At 33.8% G+C, this 23,008-nt stretch overlaps 1 protein-coding gene across 8 annotated transcripts in view; it reads right to left on the bottom strand.

Annotated features, from left to right (window-relative positions):
* The window catches only part of EYA4 (EYA transcriptional coactivator and phosphatase 4), a 286,653-nt gene that overhangs the window by 63,567 nt on the left and 200,078 nt on the right, over nucleotides 1–23,008 (bottom strand). For 3 of the 8 annotated variants that reach the window (XM_003255733.3, XM_003255735.3, XM_004087653.3), the window contains exons 4-9: nucleotides 17,267–17,391; nucleotides 15,822–15,890; nucleotides 7,387–7,479; nucleotides 2,858–2,924; nucleotides 1,500–1,642; nucleotides 1,213–1,356 (exon numbers count right to left, since the gene is read on the bottom strand). In XM_003255733.3, the coding sequence (XP_003255781.1) occupies nucleotides 1,213–1,356; nucleotides 1,500–1,642; nucleotides 2,858–2,924; nucleotides 7,387–7,479; nucleotides 15,822–15,890; nucleotides 17,267–17,391 (641 nt within the window). The remainder of the gene's footprint in view (nucleotides 1–1,212; nucleotides 1,357–1,499; nucleotides 1,643–2,857; nucleotides 2,925–7,386; nucleotides 7,480–15,821; nucleotides 15,891–17,266; nucleotides 17,392–23,008) is intronic. The other 5 variants (XM_012506148.2, XM_012506149.1, XM_030809705.1 and 2 more) reach the window with 2 other exon arrangements.

Below are 23,008 nucleotides of genomic sequence, written 5' to 3'. Positions count from 1 at the left end.
TATTTGTGAAAAAATTAAAATATTGTCTGTCACATGGCTAACTGAAGCTGTATGAATTTTTGTGGCTATAGCATGCATTCAAATATGTTTCAACCTACATTCTAGGTAAAAAAGAGCACTGCTATTCCAGCCGAACATATCTAAGTAATTATTTCATTTGAATCAATTGACCAAAATGTCATACCAGTTGGTTCAAATATGTTAATATAGCCCCAAATTTGTGATTTGCAGTACAGACAAAATGACAGATAGTAACCAGCTTTTAAAGTTTTTACTATGTCACTAAAATTCTTTTGGCAACTATTGCATTAAGATAAAACACGGCCAGGCGTGGTGGCTCACACCTGTAATCCCAGCACTTTGGGAGGCCATGGCGGGTGGGTCACCTGAGATCAGGAGTTCGAGACCAGCCTGATCAACATGGTGAAACCCCGTCTCTACTAAAAATACAAAAATCAGCCGGGTGTGGTGGTGCACACCTGTAATCCCAGCTACTCAGGAGGCTGAGGCAGGAGAATCACTTGAACCGGGGAGGCAGAGGTTACAAGGTAGCCAAGATCACGCCATTGCACTCCAGCCTGGGCAACAGAGTGAGACTCCATCTCAAAAAAAAAAAAAAAAAGATAAAACACAATTTTAATAGGAGTCTAAAATTAAAAAAAATTTAATGATCCTATATGCCTATATGGAGGATTGGAGAGTAAATATTATATAATAGTCTTATTAAGCAATATAGTATCAATAGGCAAGAGGAATTTTAGGAATGAACAAAAAATCCTCAATTGGTCAATAATAAATGGAACTTAGAAAAGAGCTAATTCAAGTTTAAGTATAATCAAAACAGCATTACATACTTCAGGAATAGTGAAAAGAAAATACTGGTTTGTGCTACAGATCTTTTAAATCGCTTAAGTAGACGCCAAACGTGTGGCTGACCTGGTGTCTGGCTTGGAAGTTGCTTTGCTTGGACTTGGTTTCCTGCTGATGTTATGCAGCTTAAACTTCAGTATTTTAGTTTGGTATAGGTCATGTTTCCTGACGTATACTCAACCATTTCATCATGTTTCTGTCTAGTTATCTTTCTTTAGAAATTGTGTGAGCTGTGATAAAGCTTAAAACTATCTTCATGATCGGATATTACTAATCTGAAGCCAATAAGTCTCACCCAAAGAATTAGTTCTCCCAAAACATGTTTCATGTGTAGCTACTTACCTGGCATTTGGTAAGAATAAGGTGTCTGGCCTGGCTGTGGGGTAGAGAACCCTGGGCTGTAACTGAGGCAGCCACTCTGTAATGGGGACTGAGTTTGGGAAAGTCCACTCTCTGTCTTGATGGCTGGCAACATCACACCCAAATCTGGTCAGAAAAATGAATGTGTAAACCATTTAATTAGTAAGATGATTTTCCTTCTAAGTTGTAACCTACAATAGACTACAAAGCTACCAGCCAGCAGGATTACCTGCCTATAACCAAAGAATAAAACAGAAGATGTGAAATACCGTAAGTGGGCAGGCTGTAGGGCTGTCCTGTCTGTGAGTAGGCTGTGTAGACGGCTGGCTGCTGCATCCCCGAATACTGAGTCTGGCCTGCATAGGCAGACATTGTTTGAGCTGCTGGTGTAGAAAGAATGTGTGGATAGGGCCTAAATATCAGAAAAATAGCATTACTGTGGCAACAAAGACTGTGTATTAATTTAGACAGCCTAGATTCAGTGAAACCCTATAATATCCAGGAAGTAATCCTCTTTATCCACAATATAATTTTAACAATATAGGAAAAAGCAACAGTCTGAATGTCAGGAGCTCAGGCTCTGCTACAAGCCAATCTAGTGACTATAGACAAATGATTTAAACTCCCTACGTCTATGCCACACCTGTAAAAGTAGAAATTTCATTTAGATATTATACCTGTGTCTCTTCCAGGTCTACAATTCTTGCTCATATCTGAAATAGCACTCCAGTTAATATATAGGTGAGGAAAATGGAGCACACACTAGCTAATTAATATGCTCATGAGCAAATTCACACTCACCATGAGTGACTTAATACTATGCAAAGACTATGAAAGTCTATTTAAAAGCCCTACTAAGAATTCGCTCCCAAGAATTGGAAATTTAAAAAAAGAAAAATAAAGGTAGGAAGCTTCCTTAAAAAAAAAAAAGAAAGGAACATCATTCCTTTCATCATGCCACATTTTACATCAGGTTCCCCATTGGATATCCAACCTTCAGTCTATATATATGTAAAGGCAGACACTCTAGATGCTGCAGAAAATAACATACTATATTTAAATGCGTATGTATCAGCAATACAAAATCTTGGCACGTCTGGCTGATTCCAAACCAATTCAGATATACACCCAATATAGTTAAATTTCAGAAATATCTACCACTGTCCTCAATAAAGTGACTATATTAGTTATAAAAACAATAAAGCATATTCTCCAAAAATGTGTTTATTAGAACTGGAAATCCAACAAAAGAATTTCAGTGATGGAATTAATTATGAAGTGTTGACATTTAGATAAAATGTAATCTCTTTAGATTTTTTAACCAGCCAGCATTTTTGAATTTGAATTAAAATGCAATGTATTCTAATTTGAGCTTGATATATTTCTCAAGGTATATATAAATATTCAAGGGAATCATCAAGATAAACGTGGGTGTCTCTATTTCAAATCTGTACAGGATATTTATCTATATATTTAATCTATCCAAGTATTATCCAACTATCTATAATACATATATAGACATAAATGTTTGCCAATTTAAAGTTGTCATATTGTATGAATATAGATTAATAAAGATAATGCTGGAAAAATTTTCTAATAAAACAGAAAGAATCTACTGACCACTTACTTGGAAGGATACAGCTGTGGGGAATACTGATGTGCTGATCTAGGGCTGTAGCCACTACTTGTAATTACTGTAAGACACAAAAATACCAGTGCACCAAAGGTTGCTTCATAAGTACATTTCACTAGAGTGTACATAATCAATTTGAAGAAATTACCATGTTAAATACATGTTTCTAGAAATTTATTTTCTGAAAAGAAACAGCTGCCTAAACATTTCCTCCTAATTAAACTGCTTTGAGTTTTGTGCCAAAAGCATGAAATAAACATTTGTCTCACAAATCATTCCCTCTATCATTCTTCCATTTTCTCAAATCATTAGCATGCTCTTATATATTAATATGCTATGAATAAATATCTTTGATTATAGGGTAATTAAGCTTTCAAAATATAAAAGTAAATTTTTAAAATTTGCAAACTTTACACTTTAAAATACCAAATACGATGGCAATATATACATATTGCTCTTCCTCCATATCTGTTCTAATTGAAATACAATACAAAATAAGAAGAGTGTGATGTTCCAAACTTCATTTTCTAATGGTAAAATACTATTTTATTCTATTTCCTCTCATTTTACCCATCAGATGAACAATTAAAAAATGCAGTCTAAAATATTCCAGTAATAATTCAAGAAAGCAGAGGTGATTTCTTTAAAACATAATCACAAAATGCAGTAGCAATTATATTTACAAATATACTTTGAACTATTAGAGATAATACTTTTCTGAGAAGAACTTAAAGGTGAAAGTGAGTTCCTATTAACAGTTCATCCAAACATGGAGCCCCAAACTGGAATATATCCAAAAGCTTGGAAGTTTCTCTTCCCTTTAACTATCTGCCTTGACTAAGACAGATGTTTTGCAAATATATGGACTCTAAAGTGTGAGCCAGTTCCCTTAGAGCCAATCCACACTGAGCGAGCACACAGAGTGTCTTTATTAGGCCATCTGCTGTTCATTCACTTTTCAAAAAGATTAAAGTAGTACACAATGCAGTGCTGGAATTAGTTTAGTCTAATCAATCATAGTTATACTTCAAAGTACTATGTCCTTTCTGAGTTGTTCATAATAATTCTGGAGCTAAACTTTTAGAATTGTAAAAGTGACAAATAGGCTTAGGTTGCTAACTATTTTATGAAACATGATATATTTCTATATATATCACAAGTACCCTTGTGATCTGCTTCACAAACATGCAGAATTTAATGTGTTTAAAATGTTACTTTGCCTATAAGCTCTGAATATGGAAAGAATATTTTCATTTTCATAGCAATAATGCAGTAAGTATATTTTTAAGAATATTATCAGTCAATTTTGAAAATCATCAAATTTGACTAAAGGTGTTACTCCTAAATATTTTCAGCAACCAAAACTTAACTGAATTTGATACGTATCATTGAAAATAAGTTGACCAATAAACTATTAATTTTCTACATATTTATTAAAACAACGTTTTAAATTTTCAAATCAACTTAATGAAAACAGACTCTTTGTTCTACTACACAATGGGCATTAAAGGAACACTTCATAATAATAGCGTTATTCCAAAGATATTCATTCTAATTTATCGATTCACAATACCAAATACTCTAACAGAAATATAGTTAAATGAGGCTTGATTAAATATTCTTTTCTCTCTTCTTTACAGAATTTCTCCTTGGTACACTCAAGACTTGGGCTATATTAATCAGTTATTATCAATATTGTGAAATAGAAGGCTTTTCCAAAGAGACACTGAATAATGAAGATAAATATTCATTATAGTAACCTTTAATAAATAAGACATAGACCAAAATTACACATTTCAGAAAAAACCCATATACATGAACTCAATTCTGAATATATAGGATGTTTCTTCTAATGATAAATCTAAACATCATTAGAACAATGTAGTCACAACACTATAAAGGCTCAACTAACCTTTACAATTTTCTATTAACATCTATATGTTCATTTTCTAAATAGAACACAAAACCTTTGGCTCAGAAAACTACGATGTTCACGTAGGAAAGTTTATGTTTCTTTACTAAAATATATACATTTTGTTCTAATTCAGAAATTTGCAGATAACTGAAAAGAACAACAAAATTGGACTAAAGTGAGTGGAAATTATGCAGATCAAAGTAAAGACTGCTCCCACAAAGGGCAGCCTCATTTCCAGAATGATTTCTGGAAGACCTTGTACAAACTTGAAATAACTTCGTTTTATTCCCCACTGTCATTTGATTAATCATAAACATTACCCAAAATATTCATTACATTCCATAATTTCTGCATACAACAATAAGCAAAACTGCTTATTTTCAAAATGCCCTGAAAAGTAATTTAAATACATGTTTAATGTCTATTGTCAGTTTCTCTGATGGTGTCAAAGCAATTTTAAGGTTTCATTCTTATTATCATGCCATCTTAGATTGGTGACTCTCAATGGGATGAGAAGTGGGTGGGGGTGAGAATTTTGCCTGCCAGGGGACACTTAAACAGTCTGGATACATTTCTGGTTGTCTTTAGTAAGACATCTTTGGTTGCTTCTCTAGTAAAGAAGCATCTGAGGGAGTGCTGCTGGCATTCTGGGATAGATGCAGCCAAACATCTTACAGGGCAGAGGACAGCTTTCCCACACTAAAGAATTAGCCCAAGTCTTTCACAGTGCTGATGTTGATAATCCCTGCCCTGGATCACTGCTGTGGAACAAAACTTTCCACAGTGTTGGAAATGTTCTGTATCTGTGCTGTCCAGTATGGTAGCTGCTAACCACATGCAGCTGTTAAACACTTGAAATGTGTTTAAAATTGAAAATTCAGTTAAATTTTGGTTGCTGAAAATATTGAGAACTTAACGCCTCTAGTCGTACTTGATGATTTTCAAAATTGATTAATAAATATACTTACTACATTATTGCTGTGAAAATGAAAATAAAAAACAAAATTTTTAATTTTATCAAATTTTAATAACCACATATGACTGGTGGCTACCTTATTGGACAGCACGTCCCTAGATACTTCTTTAAAAAATTGGGAAAATGTCTACAAAGATAATATGAGTGAATTTCAGACAGGATGATTGTTCATGCCTATTTCTTTTTCCATCTATTTTCCGATGGGGTATTACAGAAAGGACCCAGGGACTGATCATAAGGACATGGTTTTAGATTCATTTAGACCACTGACCAACTGTGAGGCGTTGACTGTATGGCCTTAACCACTTTTAAATTTTCTTGTCTACAAAACGGATCAGAGAGCTCTGAAATTCCTTCTGGAGCTAACACTTTATAGTTTTGTCATTCGGTTTTCAATTAACTTGTAGTATACTACTGAAGTAGGTCAGCAATAAGTTAATAACTCCATTCCTTTCCTTAGCAATTTGTTCATATAGATTTATTTTGCAGAAAGTTTACAAAAGCTATGGTAAGTGTGCAATACAGAATACTGAACTGGTAACTATCTCCTGAGAGGCAGGTAAACTGCTAGAAAAGATGTGGATTAGTACATATGAGTCTCTATGCAAAGTTTATATACTATTATTTCTTTCTTGGAGTACTAATATTTATGTAAATATATGGCAACTGCTTCTAATCGGTGTGAACTAGTGAAATTGGATCATCTGTAAAAATCAAATATATGCTATAATGACATAATACTCTAAGACATATCTCAACTATTTTTACATAAAACATACTGACAAAAAAATCCTTATAACATGAGAATATGGATCAATGTAAAATGTATTAAAGTAGAATAATAGAACTGAGATTCAACTACCACAAATACTTTGCTAGGTTTAATGTTCTTCTTTCTGATGTACCCATTCCTTCTCAGGTTAGAAAAATCCTTTCACCAGATAATAAGCCAAAGAAATATTGTAACTTAAAAAAAATTTAATTAAGTCAACTTAATTCATGCCCTTTGTGCCCAGCTGGGAGTTATCAGGTATTTATATTTTAAAGGGATTGATGTTTAAAGACATGCTATTGTTCTCTTTGAAGCATATGAGTGCTCTCAGAGGCTGGGTTCTAATGCAACCAGCATGTGCTCTCCTGCAGCCCATTAACCTTTAATACTTGTCACTCAGCTGCTTACACAGGAGGAGTTTTTTAAACCCAGAGAGGAAACAAGGTTATTTAGAAGGAATCAAATGGATAGTTTTACATCTCGAATGTTAAACAGAAGGCAGTTTTTATGTAATTCAAATGGGTAAGTTGAAGAAGCAAGGTCAGCTACTACAACTTAATTATTAAATTAATTAAACATTGTATAAAATAATTTTAAAGGAAGTTAAGTTTACTTATCCATAATAAGAAAGTCATGGGACTTTTGCTGTCAACTAAAATATCAAGCAAAATTATTTTAAATATAATTTATAACAATGCATACTGCTATGATTATTAGTTCTCAAAAAAATAAGAGTTTGTTTCTAACTTTATAAGGATCAAAGTTCTAAGAGCTTGGATGCTTATGCTGCTTATTCCCAAGGAGGAGGATGTGGATGCACCCCCATGTGTACGTAAGGACACACGAGCTAAAGGCTTTACCTGACCCAGTAAAAGTGTCAAGCGCTCCATCTCCAGTCGTGGTTGTGGTTTCACTGCTGTTCAAGGGCTCTGTTTTGACTGCAAGAAGAGACACTACGTAGAAGAATAAGTACATGTGAGTTTTACTTCTAAATTTATGTCAAAGACTCTGTCCGTTCTACTAGTGATATTTCTAGCTACCATGGGCATGCAAGAGAAAACCTGAGAAGTTGATGAAGAGAGTTTGTTAATTTAGCTTCTAAACGGGCATGCATTTAGAGGATTTAATCTAAAATCCTCTGGCCAAGCTAGTTCTCTCAAATCCAGCTTTTAAAGGCAGTCAGCCTTAAAAAGTGAAACGGCAGTACACGTATTTGCATTTTTAATTCACCTAAACACACTCTCATATAGTCAATAGGAAAAAAGGAATCATCATCAGTCTTCAGCACATTTAATCAAAATTATACCAAAGAAATTTACTAGCTTATATTTTATTTTTCCCAGGAAGATATTTTTTAAGTTTGCATAATAATACAATGGAGACATATAAAAGTACAGAAACCATGGGCTCATTCACACAATGAATGAAAAATGAAGCACTCAATGAAGCTCTAAAAAAGACTCACGAGCTATAAGGTGTTGGACTTATTTTAATGGTATAACAATTTTTAATATGTTATAGAGATAAGCATAGAAAAAGAGATGACTTCTACAGCAGCAAGTACACCTTTTGAAAACTCTTTTAATATGTTATTTCTACGTGGTAGTGGTGTATATTTTGGCAAAATCTTTGCTTGGTAACAAAGTGGCCTAGTACACAGTATTATCATTATTAGATGCAACAAGGGTGATGGGGGGTGATAATAAAGTTTTACCCATTTGGTCACACCATATTTTCCCCTTTGTTGGCAAAGCTTTACTACATATATCATAGTAGCAAGGAAATAAACTAAGCTATTTTCTACTTAACACCTCTTGTGTTTCCGGGTCATAAATGAAATGAACGATACAGTTAAATAACTCAGAAGCAAGCAGAAAATTATAAAGAAGAAAGCTGAAGACTAGCCAAAGGGCAAAAAAGAGCAGTCAGTCATAGGGTACCCACCAATCACACAAGTCAGTAATGTTATTCTGTTAGAAAAGAAATTAATTGATAGAAAACCATGCGGTAATGATTATGCTCTTTTCCACAGGAACAGAATTAACCAGCCCCTCAGTGAGCTCTGTGTTAATTTAGTATCCATTACTTATTAATGACATGGTCAGTTGGAAGATTCAGAGGAGAAATGTAAATGCTGGAAACAGAAAGTAAAGAAACTTGCATTACTTTTCTTAGCAAAAAAGCAAACTCAAATTTGACTTATCTTTCAAGAGCAACAATGATCTGAAGAGTAGTCTAATTATTTATATAATGATAAATAATGAATTGGTGGTTATTACTTTTCAGTAGTAATTTGCACAGTAATCCCTATTATGGTTATACCTTATCAATAACTAAACCTATCATTACAAAATCATTTTGTCACCTTTATATTTACTACTATAAAACTAATACTTATTGAGAGCTTGCTACATGCTAGATGATGTACATTTAGCTAATCCTTAAAACAACTCTAATTGATACAAATCACTACAGCCATTTTATAGACAAGAAAACTGAAGTTCAGGGGGGCTGAAGAGCCTGCATAAGTTCCAGTGCAGGAGATGGTAGAGCTAAGATTTGAACTCAGGTTTTTAGCTTTAATATTCAGGATCTTTCTACCATATCAGGCTGCCTTCAGGTATGAAAATAGCTTATGCTCATGACAGTGCCTCTTCTCAAAGGCCCAAAGCATGATGAGAATGCAGTTATCTCCTAGATAGAATAATTAAAAATACTTCATTGAAAATAAAAACTGCAAAATACTGGAATAGGATACTAACGCATGTTTCCCATTTCTTCCTCATGGGATATTTTAAAAGACAACAAGAAGTAGCAAATTTGAAATTAGGTAACAGTAACAGCACACCCTTAAAATGAACTTGATACATTCCAGACACTGCTCTTGTCCTTTACACCTATTAACTGATTTACTCCTCTCAACAGTCAGTAGATAATATCATCATCTTCATTTTTCAGATAAGGAAACTGAGGCATAAAAAGGTTAAATAACTTCCCCGGTCACAAGGCTTGTAAGAGCTAGAATTTGAAACCAAGTGGTGCGTGTTCAGAATCCAAACTCTAAACCATACTGCCTCTCAGGCAGCACTAGCTAATCAAGAATTCCTTTTGTCTGTATGAAGATAATGCAGAGTATAATCTAGATGGGTATAAAGGCTACTCCATCTCATGCAATGTTTACAATTGACTTCTAACATTTATGACAAAAAGTCATGGCCCAAAGCCTTCAGCAAAACTAAGAAACAGTTTATCAGAGCTTCTGACTTCTACTTGCAGCTAAATTCCTATTTATGCATATCTATATCTATGAACAATATTTGCAAAAGTAGCTTTATTATACTAATTGTAATATAGGTTTTACTTGTGAATGGAGGTGGCAGAATGTGAGCTGTGTCTAACGAAACTGGTCTAGAAGCCAGACATGAAGATTAGTTTTGTTACTTTGAATTTCAACTTTGAGACTGAATTTCAAAAGCTTAGTATTGGTTTTGATTATAATCTCTTAATTTGAAAGTTTCGGGAGGTCAAAAGGAGAAAGAAGAGGAAGGAGAGGGTGAGTTTTTGGTCTATTTCATTATACTGGAAACATCTCTCATTAAAATTTTAAAGGTTTGCCTTTAGTCAAAGATAGACAAAGGAGGTTCATTTCACTGAGAAAAGGCATCCCTGGGAAAGTATATGAAGAGAGGAGTAAAAAGCAAAATGTATTAGCTTTACTAAAATGCCTGAATTTTAAAGTAATAATTCAACAAAATGGATGCTAACATTTGAGGAAAAGTGGTGCCTGTTAATGTAGAATTGTTTTTCCTATGCAAGTAAGGGTAGAACAAAATGGAAAAGTAGAAATAAAACATTTATTCTGTCACAGAAAATAAACTGCATTCACATTAAGTGAGCATCAACAAGCACCTCTTGACCTCTAAGTCCCAAAGTTATTTTGGTTTGATTTTTCTAAATAAAAAGCAGTAATATTAGGTAATAAGAAACAACTATTTTTTCAGCAGTAGAAAGCTCAAATAGAGAAGTGAATAGACACTCCTTATATTATTAGCTGATTTATTAAGACATGGTAGAATACGAAGAAGTATTATCTTGATATTTATATAACAGTTAACTAGTATAAAGTAAACATTATATAATAATTATAGATAAAGCTTGGAAAACTTACGTTATTTTCACTGAAGCTACAAATGTATTTGAAATGTATTCTTTTTTATCTTGCTTTTGTTTCTGCACTTTAAATTACATCTACTATATACTTTTCTAGTGGCAGGAAACTTTCATTAAATATATGCAACACACTACTGGAAAAATGTTCATTAGTAAGATAAATCTAGTCTTATTACTATTAACTTGTAAAAATCCTTATTACAAATAATTATCAGTGCCTATTCCTTGACTGTTCAAATGTATTTTAAGCTATATTTTGTCTTCCTTAAATTAACATGAAGTTTAAATGGGGCTTTTAATTTATTTTCAGGGCAGCATCCAAAATCATTACACGCAATAAAATGGAAGCAAAATCCTTCTATAGAAGACAAGCACCGTATTTCTCAACCAAATGCAAGCTTACACACCAAATGTTTCGATTTCAAAAGAAACAATGATATTTTAATGTCCTAGGTTGAAGAGTTTTGTGTATCTTCAAAGTAAGTGAGTCAGAGCTCATTTTGCTAAAAGTGGCATAAAATTACTTTCTATAGCACTTTGTCCAGAACTGTTAAGAAATCCTTGTACTGTCAGGCCCCCCTCCCCACTAGTTAGCTACTTGCAATTTGGATGTTTTTGATAGAGCCAAATAGTAAAAATAAATAAACGTACATGATTGGCTTTTCCATTTTTTTAGCTTTAAAAATAATTCTTATCTATAGACTAAATCAAGGTCATACGTAATTATTGTCAGGTATCAGTAATGGCTACTAAATCACAGATTTCCTGTCTTCACATCCCAACCTTCATCTCTACTGCCATACACTTATTTTTAAAGCAGTCTTACTCTTGTCCCCTTAAATTGTCTTTAGAATTTAAGTATAACATTAACATTGATTAATTACTTTTAGAGAAAGTCTGTTTTATTATCATAACTCAAAGTTCATATTCATATGTTGCAATTCAGGCTTCATCCTCAAAAGGCAGCCCATATAATTTACACTTACATTTCATCTTCCTAAATCAGTGTAGTTTAAACATAGATTAAGGTGTGTATGCACCAGTTTAAGGTGTCCATTTAAAAAACTACATATATGTAATTCCACATACACTTCTTTCTGAACCGCAAAAATCACATATAGAGGCTTTTGACAGCTTAGTTTCTACAAAGAATTTCAGAAAGAGTTAGATCAGGAAAGTTACAATTTATAACACTGCAGGGAAGCAGTAAAAGTATTGCCTACTGGTTTTAATAATCAGTATAGCCTATGATTTATGCTTGTTTGGATCAATATATTCATTCAAAAACCTATGATTACCAAGTGTCTTTCATTCCTAACTACCTAAAATAATTTGATGAAGCCATTTATGACTTTTATTCTAAAAAAAAAATCTACAAAGAGCCGACCCACAGCAGTAGGTAGCTCTACTGCACAAATACTAATTCATTATATGTGAATCAATTGTCTTTACAGTAAAAATTCTAGAAGATTCTTTTCTGTATCATTTCAAATACAGAAAAAAACAGTAAAGCTGATCAGAATGTCTGATTTCTATTCCCCCAAACCTTTTCTTTGAAGTTGTTTCTTAATCTCCATGTAGAATCAAATATTCCCTCCTTCTACTGTTCATCCACCTTGAACACATTATGGCATTCATTATTTTCATGTCTGCTTCCCTCTGCTAGACTTTTGGTTCCTGGATGGCTGGTATTGTGTTCTTTAGGTCACTGGGTTCCCATTTCCTGGCATAGAACTTGGCATATAATAGGAACTTGATACATTTCAATTAAGTGAGAAAGTGAAAATTTACTCTTTTAGATACTGCCCTAGCCCTCCCAATAGATCTAAGTATTTTTGTATATAAAGTATAGTTCATCATGAATCCTGACACCATTAAGCAAATTAGAATCTGGAATTACCTATATCTGGAAGTAAATGTTCATATAATTGGCATGCATTCTTATATGTACAACATAACTTACATATACACATATAGATCTATATCAAGAGTTGGGCCAAATCTGACCCGGGGCCTGTTTCTGTATGGTTTTAAGCTAAGAATGGTTTTTACCTTTTTAAATGGCTGAAAAATATCAAAAGGAGAATATTTTGTGACATGAACACTTTAATGAAATTCAAATTTCAGTGTTCATAAGTCAAGTTATTTAAATACAATCACGTCAATTTGTGTAGGTATCATATATGGCTGCTTTTGTGCAACAATAGCAGAGCTAAATAGCGACAACAGAGAGCAGACAGCCCACAAGGCCTGACCTCTGCTTTATTTGCTAAGGTATGCTTGCATTTATGCTATCTCTATATTTTACCCTTTAATAATTTTACAAGTGCTAACAATTTCAAAGGAAAATCTATGTTCCATATAAATCTGCAGATATAATTATATAATTAGGATTAAGGTAGTGAAACACCTTAAATTATTTTCAACAATATTGCAACATACTTAAAGAGCACCAATGTAGTAGGATAAAATCTAAAGGTGATACTATCTACTTACATCAATTAAAAAAAATTAGGCTGGGTGTAGTGGCCATGCCTGTAATCCCGACACTTTGGGAGGCCTAGGTAGTCAGATCACCTGAGGTCAGGAGTTCAGGACCAGCCTGGCCAACGTGATGAAACCCAGCCTCTACTAACTAAAGTACAAAAATTAGCCTGGTGGGCGTCGTGGCGTGTGTCTGTAGTCCCAGCTACTCAGGAGACTGAGGCAGGAGAATCACTTGAACCTGGGAGGTGGAAGTTGCGGTGAGCCGAGATGGCGCCACTGCACTCCAGTCTGGTAGACAGAGTGAGACTCCGTCTTAAACAAATAAATAAATAATCTTTTTGAACATCTCGAGTTATTGGAATGATCTTGAAAAGCTATTAAATTAGTTCTTTTCTTTTGCCTTTTGTTATAATTTTATGAAGTGATACAATTCCAACAATAAAAACCAAGAATTGAAAATAAAATAGTTTATTCTTAATAGAAGAGATCATGCAACAAATGCTTAGTCTGTGTCACCAACACCCACCATAAAAAGTCATTGAAATTCGGCTGGGCACGGTGGCTCACGCCTGTAATCCCAGCACTTCAGGAGGCTGAGGCGGGCAGATCACAAGGTCAGGAGATCAAGACCGCCCTGGCTAACACAGTGAAACCCCATCTCTACTAAAAATACAAAAAATTAGCTGGGCATCGTGGCGAGTGCCTCTAGTCCCAGCTACTTGGGAGGCTGAGGCAGGAGAATGGCGTGAACCTGGGAGGCGGAGCTTGCAGTGAGCCGAGATCACGCCACTGCACTCCAGCCTAGGCGACGGAGCGAGACTCCGTTCCAAAAAAAAAAAGAGTCATTGAAATTCATTAAAAGTTTCATATAATATGCTACCAGGACTACATTATTAATAATCAAAGTTTACCTAACATTTTGTTACCAAAAGTTTGCTTTCTTTAGCCCAGTTTACACATTTCTAAATGCAAATAAATTTATCTGACCAAATGGAGAGTCCAATGCATATTTTCATTTTCCTTAAAAAGCTGTTGCCTATTATTGCATTACTAATTAAAGAAAGGAAGATATACTGATATTTATTGTTAAGCAATTTATATACATTATCTAAGACAAAAGTCTTGCCAAGAAGTATTATTATCATCCTTTTATAGAAAGGAATTGAAGCTCAGAGAGCTTAAGTAACTTGTTCAAGGTGACACAGCCAGTAAGTGTAGTGCTAAGATCCAGATCCACGGTGGCCCTGACGACACAACTCCTTGTTCTTCTCCCATGGACTCACAAGTTTTAACACTGACATTAAGAACCAGGAAAGCTTGATGCTTACCACTTAGAAAAATGTTTATGGTTGAGATCAGAGGTAAATTACTATTTATTGCACATATTCACTATTATAATGTTGCTTGTGTTAAACACTATTTGAGAACAGACCACAGCCAGTAAGCTAAGAACATTTTTTTACATATTAAATGTTTAAAATGTTGTCAAAATTACAATATTTCATGATACATGAAAATTACATGAAATTTAAATTTTAGGGCCCACAAAGTTTTATTGGACCATAGCCATGCTTACTCATTTACATATTTTCTATGTTGCTTTTGCACTATGATGGCAGAGCTGAGCAGCTGAAACACAGACATGTGGCCTACAAAGCCAAAAATACTTACTATCTGGCCCTTTAGAGAAAAAGACCCTGCTATAGAATTAAGAGTATCTAAATTCTAGCAACATAATTTTAAGTATGAAAAGTATATTTAAGTATAAAATTGAAAAACATTAAAACTAAAACTACACTAATACAAATAATGAGCATATTGAGGTACTTTTTCTTCACTGATCATATATTCTAATTTCATCAGAGATAGAGCAAGATCCAGGCAAACTGTGCCTACTCTCACTGCTTGTTTGTGATGCACATTTCCAATAGGCATGAGCTCCTTTTTGATTCTACAACTGGGTGGTGCCACAAAAATGTGATGGCTTTGTTCTAATTGATTTTTTTTAGCATATTAGAATTTGATTTAGGAGAAAGTTTGTTTATATGTGTGTGTGTATGAATGTAGTTAATATCCATAGTTCGAAAAACTTTAAAAGCCAGTATTAATTTCTAGTTTTAAATGTATAGCTTTCATCACTGATAATTTTTAAGGTGAGGGGATATTGATTATTAATGTTACCTTATATACTTTGGAATATTTCTCAAAGTCTGTAGAGTAGCAAATATCTTTCCTTAATTAAGAATTTAATTTAAATTATGAAAGTCTATGGGTTTATGAAGGTGATTAAGTTTGCATGCATGGCCACTCTGCTTCAACTGCTGTTTGACATGGCAGTTGTTGGGCAAAATTAATCATGTAATAAACTGATAAACAGAAAACCAGTACATGCATCATTTAGGCGAAATTATGAAAAATTTAAGAAAAGAAGACTACTGACCTAAAAAAATCTAAGAATACAAATTGATAAGAAATCATAACCAACTGCTGTCAATAAACAACTAAAAGGCATGTTCATTTTTCCTTTTTAAGTACTGAACACAGAAAAGAGATGCAAACACAGACATAGCAACAGACAGCACTCAGAGGGGCAAATCCACACACCCAAACACATGCAGTGTACCAGCATCTCTCATACTTGTTGCAGAAGAGGGGGTGTTGCAACTCAGCAACCAGTCTGCTGTGTTTAAAACAGTCATGTTGTCCCCTGAGAACAGGAACAGTATAAAAGTTCATTGTCTGAATGCCTGCTGAGTGGATATGAATAATCTTCAATGCTTTGCACTGGTTTCTGACCTTTTAGCCAAATTTATAACTGCACTGTATGACTTCAACATTTTAGTTTATCAGAAGGTCTGTTTTAGTTCAGTCAAATATATGCATATGATGATTAGTGAACTTCACCAGTCTGGTTCTAGAGTGCTTGAGTTTTTAAATTTCATTATTTGTACCCAATTTAAGGTTTAAATGTACCTTACTCTAGTTTTCATCACTAAATATTCTATACATATGCAATTGCATAATTAATTAGCTGAAATTATAGATGCATGTTTAGAGACAAATAAACATCATAAACAAGGAAAATGTTAATCTACAAGGGAATTGGTGTAAAACATTATTAAATACAGGTAAGTTGCAGTGCACACAACCTTACAAAGAAGATTTTAGATTGCATCGTTATTCTAAAATAAATGGGAAGAGGTGTATCAACTTCACAGATATTTATTTAAAATTTAAAAGAAAATATGATGTGGCAAATGCTAATATCTAAATTAAATTCATATAATTCTAAATTTATTGGCTAGATGGATCTACAAAATTTCAAATTGTGAATAATTTAAAATACAGTCTACATATAAGTGTGTACACAATCTCTCTATAAATACACATTCTGATAAAAAATTGGACCATATTTCCTGACAAGTTGAATACATTTTATAAAAATAATAAAGCAGAATATCTGAAGTAATAGCTATTATTGTTGTCATATGCTGTGGCATAATTATGGGCTAACAGAATGAGAAATTATCTGAAAAAAATGCAATTCCTTTTTAAATAAATGTTAGGTGTTACTCTCTTTGAAAAGAAAATGCAGCAGATATGAGTATTTTTGTATTTCCAAAACCATGTGTTTTTTTAAAAGAGCACTTTTAAGAAAAAACATTTTTAAGAAAAATGTTGAGGTAACCTTTCTTTATAATTCAAAATAAAACCAAAAAGTAGTAAGTGTGTACACACACACATACAGACATTTTTGCTAATACCAGGGTGGAACTCCTCTGACCTCCATTTCTAAAGTTTGTGGAATATTTACAAGGGCAAATACAAAAAGAAAGCCTTGCTCAAGGCCCTTGAAATGTTTCTCAATGCTATCTATTCTCTGTGAATGTTCCCAGCTACATAGGAGGGGCAAAAATTTCAAGAAAATCATCAAAACAATCAATATTAATTATATATACCTTGGATATAATGCTGATTCGTGTTATTGATAATAAGATATTTATTTATTAGCAGATCCCTAAGAAGTAAAATTAAAGCAAACATTGAAATATGATCTGGGTATTTTCAGGGTAGTACGCTTACCTCCTGTCCCATTTGTAGTAACTGATGTGCTGCTTAGATTAGATTTTTCCAGTTTGGAGCTACCTGGAGTATCACCACCTCCAACAAGAGTATGAGGACTTGCTAGGTCCTGCATTTCCATAGACCTGGTAGAGCAGTAAGCAGCAGAGAAAAGTTGAAATTGCAGCAGTTATTTTTTAATAGATTACAAATATTATTCTATTGACCACATGATCTCACAGTAATAATTAAAACCAGTATCTAAGACTTAGTCAACCAGATGAACATGCAAGTTCATTAGAAACAAACATACAAACAAATGCATAAATAAGAAAAGCTTCCCTAGTAAGTTAAGCCTCATAACCTGTTTGTAATAATATAACATGTTATTATAACATATTATAACATAATATGGAAAACATGTTATTACTAACGTAAAAATAAACATATTATGTTATTACTAACATATAAAAATAACAAAAAATCATCCTATGACAATTCCATATAATACTGTAAGAAAAAATGGAGATTCTGTCATCTTGGCAATTTAAGCTGATATGCATACCCACCCTCCTAAACTGCATATCCTTAGCTACACACTAGAGAGCTGAAAATGTTTAATTACCCAAATTTTGCATCCCCTGCCACCAATATGAAGAAATCAGTAGCTACAAATAAAGTGTGAACTCAAAATCAAGCAGAAGCTTCCAGCTGACGTTGTTGACCCAGGGAGCCAAAAAATGAGCTCAAGTCCTGACAGCTGGTTTTGCAACACTTTTAGTATACATTCAGGAATAGGACTTTGACTTATGTTTGCTCCAGAGATTGTGCTACAATTGGGATAAAATGAAATTGGGATTCTTGAAGGGCTGAGACCATCTTTTGAAAAGGAAACTAGAGGCCGGGCGCGGTGGCTCACGCCTGTAATCCCAGCACTGTGGGAGGCCGAGGCGGGCGGATCACGAGGTCAGGAGTTCAAGACCATTCTGGCTAACATGGTGAAACCCTGTCTCTACTACAAATACAAAAAAAATCAGCCGGGCTTTGCGGCGGGCGCCTGTAGTCCCAGCTACTCCAGAGGCTGAGGCAGGAGAATGGTGTGAACCTGGGATGCGGAGCTTGCAGTGAGCGGAGATTGTGCCACTGCACTCCAGCCTGAGTGACAGAGCGAGACTCTGTCTCAAAGGAAAAAAAAAGAAAGAAAGAAAAAGAAAAGGAAACCAGGAAAAAGAACTGTGCAGTAGCCCAAAGAAGCTACACATGCTTTCATGGAAGAAAGAAACATAAAGATAAATAAAATTTGAGAGAATTTCTCACCAACAACCTGAACTATAACAAATACTAAAGGAAGACCTTCAGCTCAAAGAAAAGATACCAGAGGAAAACTCAGACCTACAGGAAAGAATTAAGAATAACATAAATGTAAATATATAGGTAAATATAAAAGATTATCTTTTTTCTCTTAATTCATGAAAGACAGCCTATTGAAGCAAAAATAATGGCATTGTACACAGGGACTTATACAATATGTGGCAACAACAGCAAAAAGTGGGGTGAAATATTTTTCAAGGTTCTTTCATTTGGCATGAGGTGTTATATTAAACTTGGATAAGAGGTTAAGTTTAGGGTACATGGAGTAATCCCTAGCATTAAATGTTAAGAAAAATACCATCAGGTATAACAAAAAGCCAACAGAACGATTAAAATAGCATTTTAAAGAATTCGATTAACCCCAAGAAGCCAAAAAAAGGGAAGGTAACAAAGAATATATATGAAAAATGGAAAACACAAAGCAAGATGGCATACTCGCACTCAAACACATTGATGATTACACTAAATATCAATGGACTAAACACTCCAGTGAAAAGCTGACTATGGTCAGTTTAGATTATACAACCAAGACCTAACTACGGAGGATCTACGAGAGAAGCACGTTAAATATCAGCATATTGTGCTACTATAGTATGCTGCCCAGACATCCTGAAGAACTCATTCCCATAGCTGCTGAGAGTGTTACCAACTGGCAGCTTTCAACTGAGTTCCTTTCCAAAACTTGCCCTCAACTAAAGGAGGTCACTGTGCCCAAGGGCACACTCTTTCTGAGGGCAGCCCTCATCTACTGACTGGTCAATGGAGGGGTAAAATGACTATTCCCTCTTATCCTAAGGGTCACCATAGTCTAGGGCCTCTCATAAGACTAGCTGAGACCTTTGCTGCAACTGTACTACAGATCAATGTCTCTTAATCCAGCCCTGCTTCCTTCATGCCCCTCAAAAGGAACTAATACTGAGAGCACAATCCAAATAAACTCCTGCAGGAAACATCTCAGCATCTGCATCCTGGGAACCTGAAAAGTGATAAGGCCCAAATAGGTGGAGGGTCAAAGAATGGAAAATGATATACCGTGCAGATAATTAACATAAAAAAGACGTTCAAGCTAATATTACATCACACAAAATAGGCCTCAAGATGAAGACTATTAGCAAATATAAAGAAAGGAATTGGAAAATGATGAAAAACAATAAATTATTCAAGAAGATATAACATGTGCCTACAAGCAGAGTTACAGAATACACGAAGCAAAAACTGACAGAATTAAAGGAAGAAACAGATAAGTCTATGATCATAGTTGGAGCTTTTATGACACACTTTTCACAGTAACCAACAGAAGAAAAGTAGACGAAAATAAATTTTAAAAAATATACACATAAGATTTGGAAAGCGTTATCACCAATGTGACCTAATTGACAGTTTCAGGACACTAATACCCAATAATTATAAAATTCACACTATTTTCAAGTGCACATGGAACATCTACCAAAAGGATAGACCTGGGCTATAGCTGGGCTATAAAGTAAATATTGATAGATTTTAAAGTTGAAATTTCACAGGGTATGGTATCTGACCACAACGAATTAATTTAGAAAGCAATGGTAATAAGATATGTAAAAGATCCCCAACATTTGAAAATTAAACACTACACTTCTAAATAATTTGTGAACCAAAGGAAAAAAAAAACAAAAGTAAATATAATAAATATTTGGAACAAAATGATAATGAAAAGATCAAATCAAACTGTGGTATGTAAATAAAGTAGTGATTAATGAGAAGTTTATACCTTTAAATGGTTATATTAGAAAAGAAGAAGGATTTAAAATCTGTGACCTAAGTTTCCACTTTAAGAAACCAGAGGAAGGAAAGGAAATTAAACAAAAGGTAAGTAGAAGGAAACAATAAAGAGTAGAAATAATTGAAACAAAATCTGTGAATAATAGAGAAAATTTACAAATCCAAAAGATGATCATGAGAGATACTAATGATTTTAAAAGGATAATAAGGAAGTATTATATAAACTATATTATGCCAATTACTTCAAAGACACACAAAATCAGTGAATTTCCTGAAAGACACATTTATAAAACTTGATCCAATTAAAATAGAAAATCTAAATAGTCCTGCATTGATTAAAAAACTGAATTTATAATTAAATATTTATCAAAAAAACCTCCAGGGCCATATGGTTCAATTAATAAATACTAGCAAACTTTTTTTTGCTACTGTTATTTAAAAAAATTTTTTTTTAAATAATGATTTTTTTTTTACAAATTCTTTCAGAAAAAATAGAAGGAAACACTTTTCATTCCATGGTAGGAGAACAGAATTACCCTGACCCCAAAACCAGAAAGGAACAATTTTAAGAAAAGAAAATATGGATATATATTTCTTATAACCACAGACGAGAAAATATTTAACAAAATATTCTCAAATCAAACCCAGCAATAGAAAAATATCATGACCAAGTGCACTTTATGCCAGTAATGTAAAGCTGATTTCACATGTGGAAATCAATGTAATTCAATATATTAATATTATTTCCATGAGTGCAAAAAAAATTTGACAATATTCATCATCCATTCATGATACAAATTCTTGGCAAACTAAGAAAAGAAGTATTTTTCCTCTGTGTGATAAAAGCACTCTTGAAAAATCTATAGCTTATATCATATTCAATGATGAAATACTGAATTATTTCGGTAGCAAGCCAAAGACATCTGCTTTTCCTACTTCACCACAATATTCTACTAGCAATCTTAGCCAGTACCAGACAAAAATAAAGAAATAAAATAAGCAAAGTTTAGAAAGAAAAAACTTTAATTCACAAATGATTTAATTGTTTATAGAGAAAATTCTGGGAAATTCATACCCCAAATCCCCAAACTACTAGAACTGAGTGAATTTACCAGTTACATATATAAGGACCTTGCCAGTACTAAATAAAAATATTAACTAAAAAAAAAAAACTAAAAATTTATAACTTTAGTCAATGCCTCTCCAGTTCAAATGTTGAATTATAAAAGCAGTGATTTTTCAGAGGGATGGAAGTTGGGCTAATCACAGTCTAGCTCCAGTTAAGCTCAACTCTAGGAAGGGTCTCAGTGAACAGATCCTCACCTTAACCGCCAGAGGAAAGAACTGCCACTTTTTGGGGAAATAAAACAAACAAAAAAAATACTATGCTTCAATCTCTATTGATTTATTGTATATAATGTTCAGAACATTATAAATATTTTGTGACCTAACAAAAAGCAGAAAAATATGACTCCTAGTGGACAGAAAACACTAAATAAAAGCAGACCTGTTTATGACCCAAGTGTTGAAACTAGCAGATAAGGATTTTAAAACCAATGTGAATATATTAAGTAACTTTATAGGAAAAGACACACACAAAAGGTATATAAATATCTATATGCCATATATAGGTATTAATATATACATACCTGCCATATATACATCTGTCATATATAGATCAATACATATATGTATATAACATATATATAAATATGTATTGTTAGATGAGTTTTAAATTTCTTTTCAAAGAATCAATTTGTCAGTATGTTCAATTCTTTGCCTTCTACTTTTAAACTTAACTTCCTCATAAAGCAACCCTCTTCGATTACCTGCCCCACCCTGATGCATTTCAATCACCTGCTCTACCCTGACTCATTCCAATTACCTGCTCCACCCTGGCTCATTCTGATTACCTGCTCCATCCCAACTCATTCCGATTACCTGCTACCTGCTCCGCCCTGACTCACTCTCCACCCTGCATAACCATTTTTTTCCACCAGACCACTCACCCTGTCACTCTCTTTAAATTAGCCAATCAGAATTGGTTTAGCCATCTAACCCTAGCCAATAGGGGAAAGACACGGCAGCAGGGGCTACGTGCGTCAGGGATAAGAACCCCTTTCCCTCTGTTGTCCAGGTGTGCACTCACCATTGCTGCATCTGTAAGGGTGCACCCTTCTCTAGAAGTATGTTGCCTTGCTGAGAATTAAAAAGAAAATTTTATATTCGAGTGCCATTTCTTTTGCAGCACTGAAACTTTATTTATAAGGGTATGTATCTCTATATTGCACAGGGAGAAGAAATGGAAACTCTTAAAAAAGAACTAAATAAAATTTCTAGAATGAAAATAACAATATATTACATAAGTATTATTTGAGTGGACTTAACAGCATATTGGACATTGTAAAAGAAAGGACCAGGATATCTGAAGCTGGGCCAATGCAAATTATCCAAACTGAAGCACAGAGGAAAAAAGTGGGAGTGGAAACTTAATTGAGTATAAGTAACCTGTGTAATATTATCAAAAAAACAGGAGAAAGAGAATGATACAGAATAATATTGGAATAAGTAATGGTCAAAATTTTCCCAAATCTGATGAAAAACATCAACCCAAGAGCCTTACAGCACCATGAA

This window comes from Nomascus leucogenys, chromosome 3 (genome assembly GCF_006542625.1).
Source record: "Nomascus leucogenys isolate Asia chromosome 3, Asia_NLE_v1, whole genome shotgun sequence".
NCBI lineage: Eukaryota > Metazoa > Chordata > Mammalia > Primates > Hylobatidae > Nomascus > Nomascus leucogenys.
The sequence above is the reverse complement of the archived record's forward strand: the minus strand, read 5'-3'. Positions and strand labels throughout refer to the sequence as shown.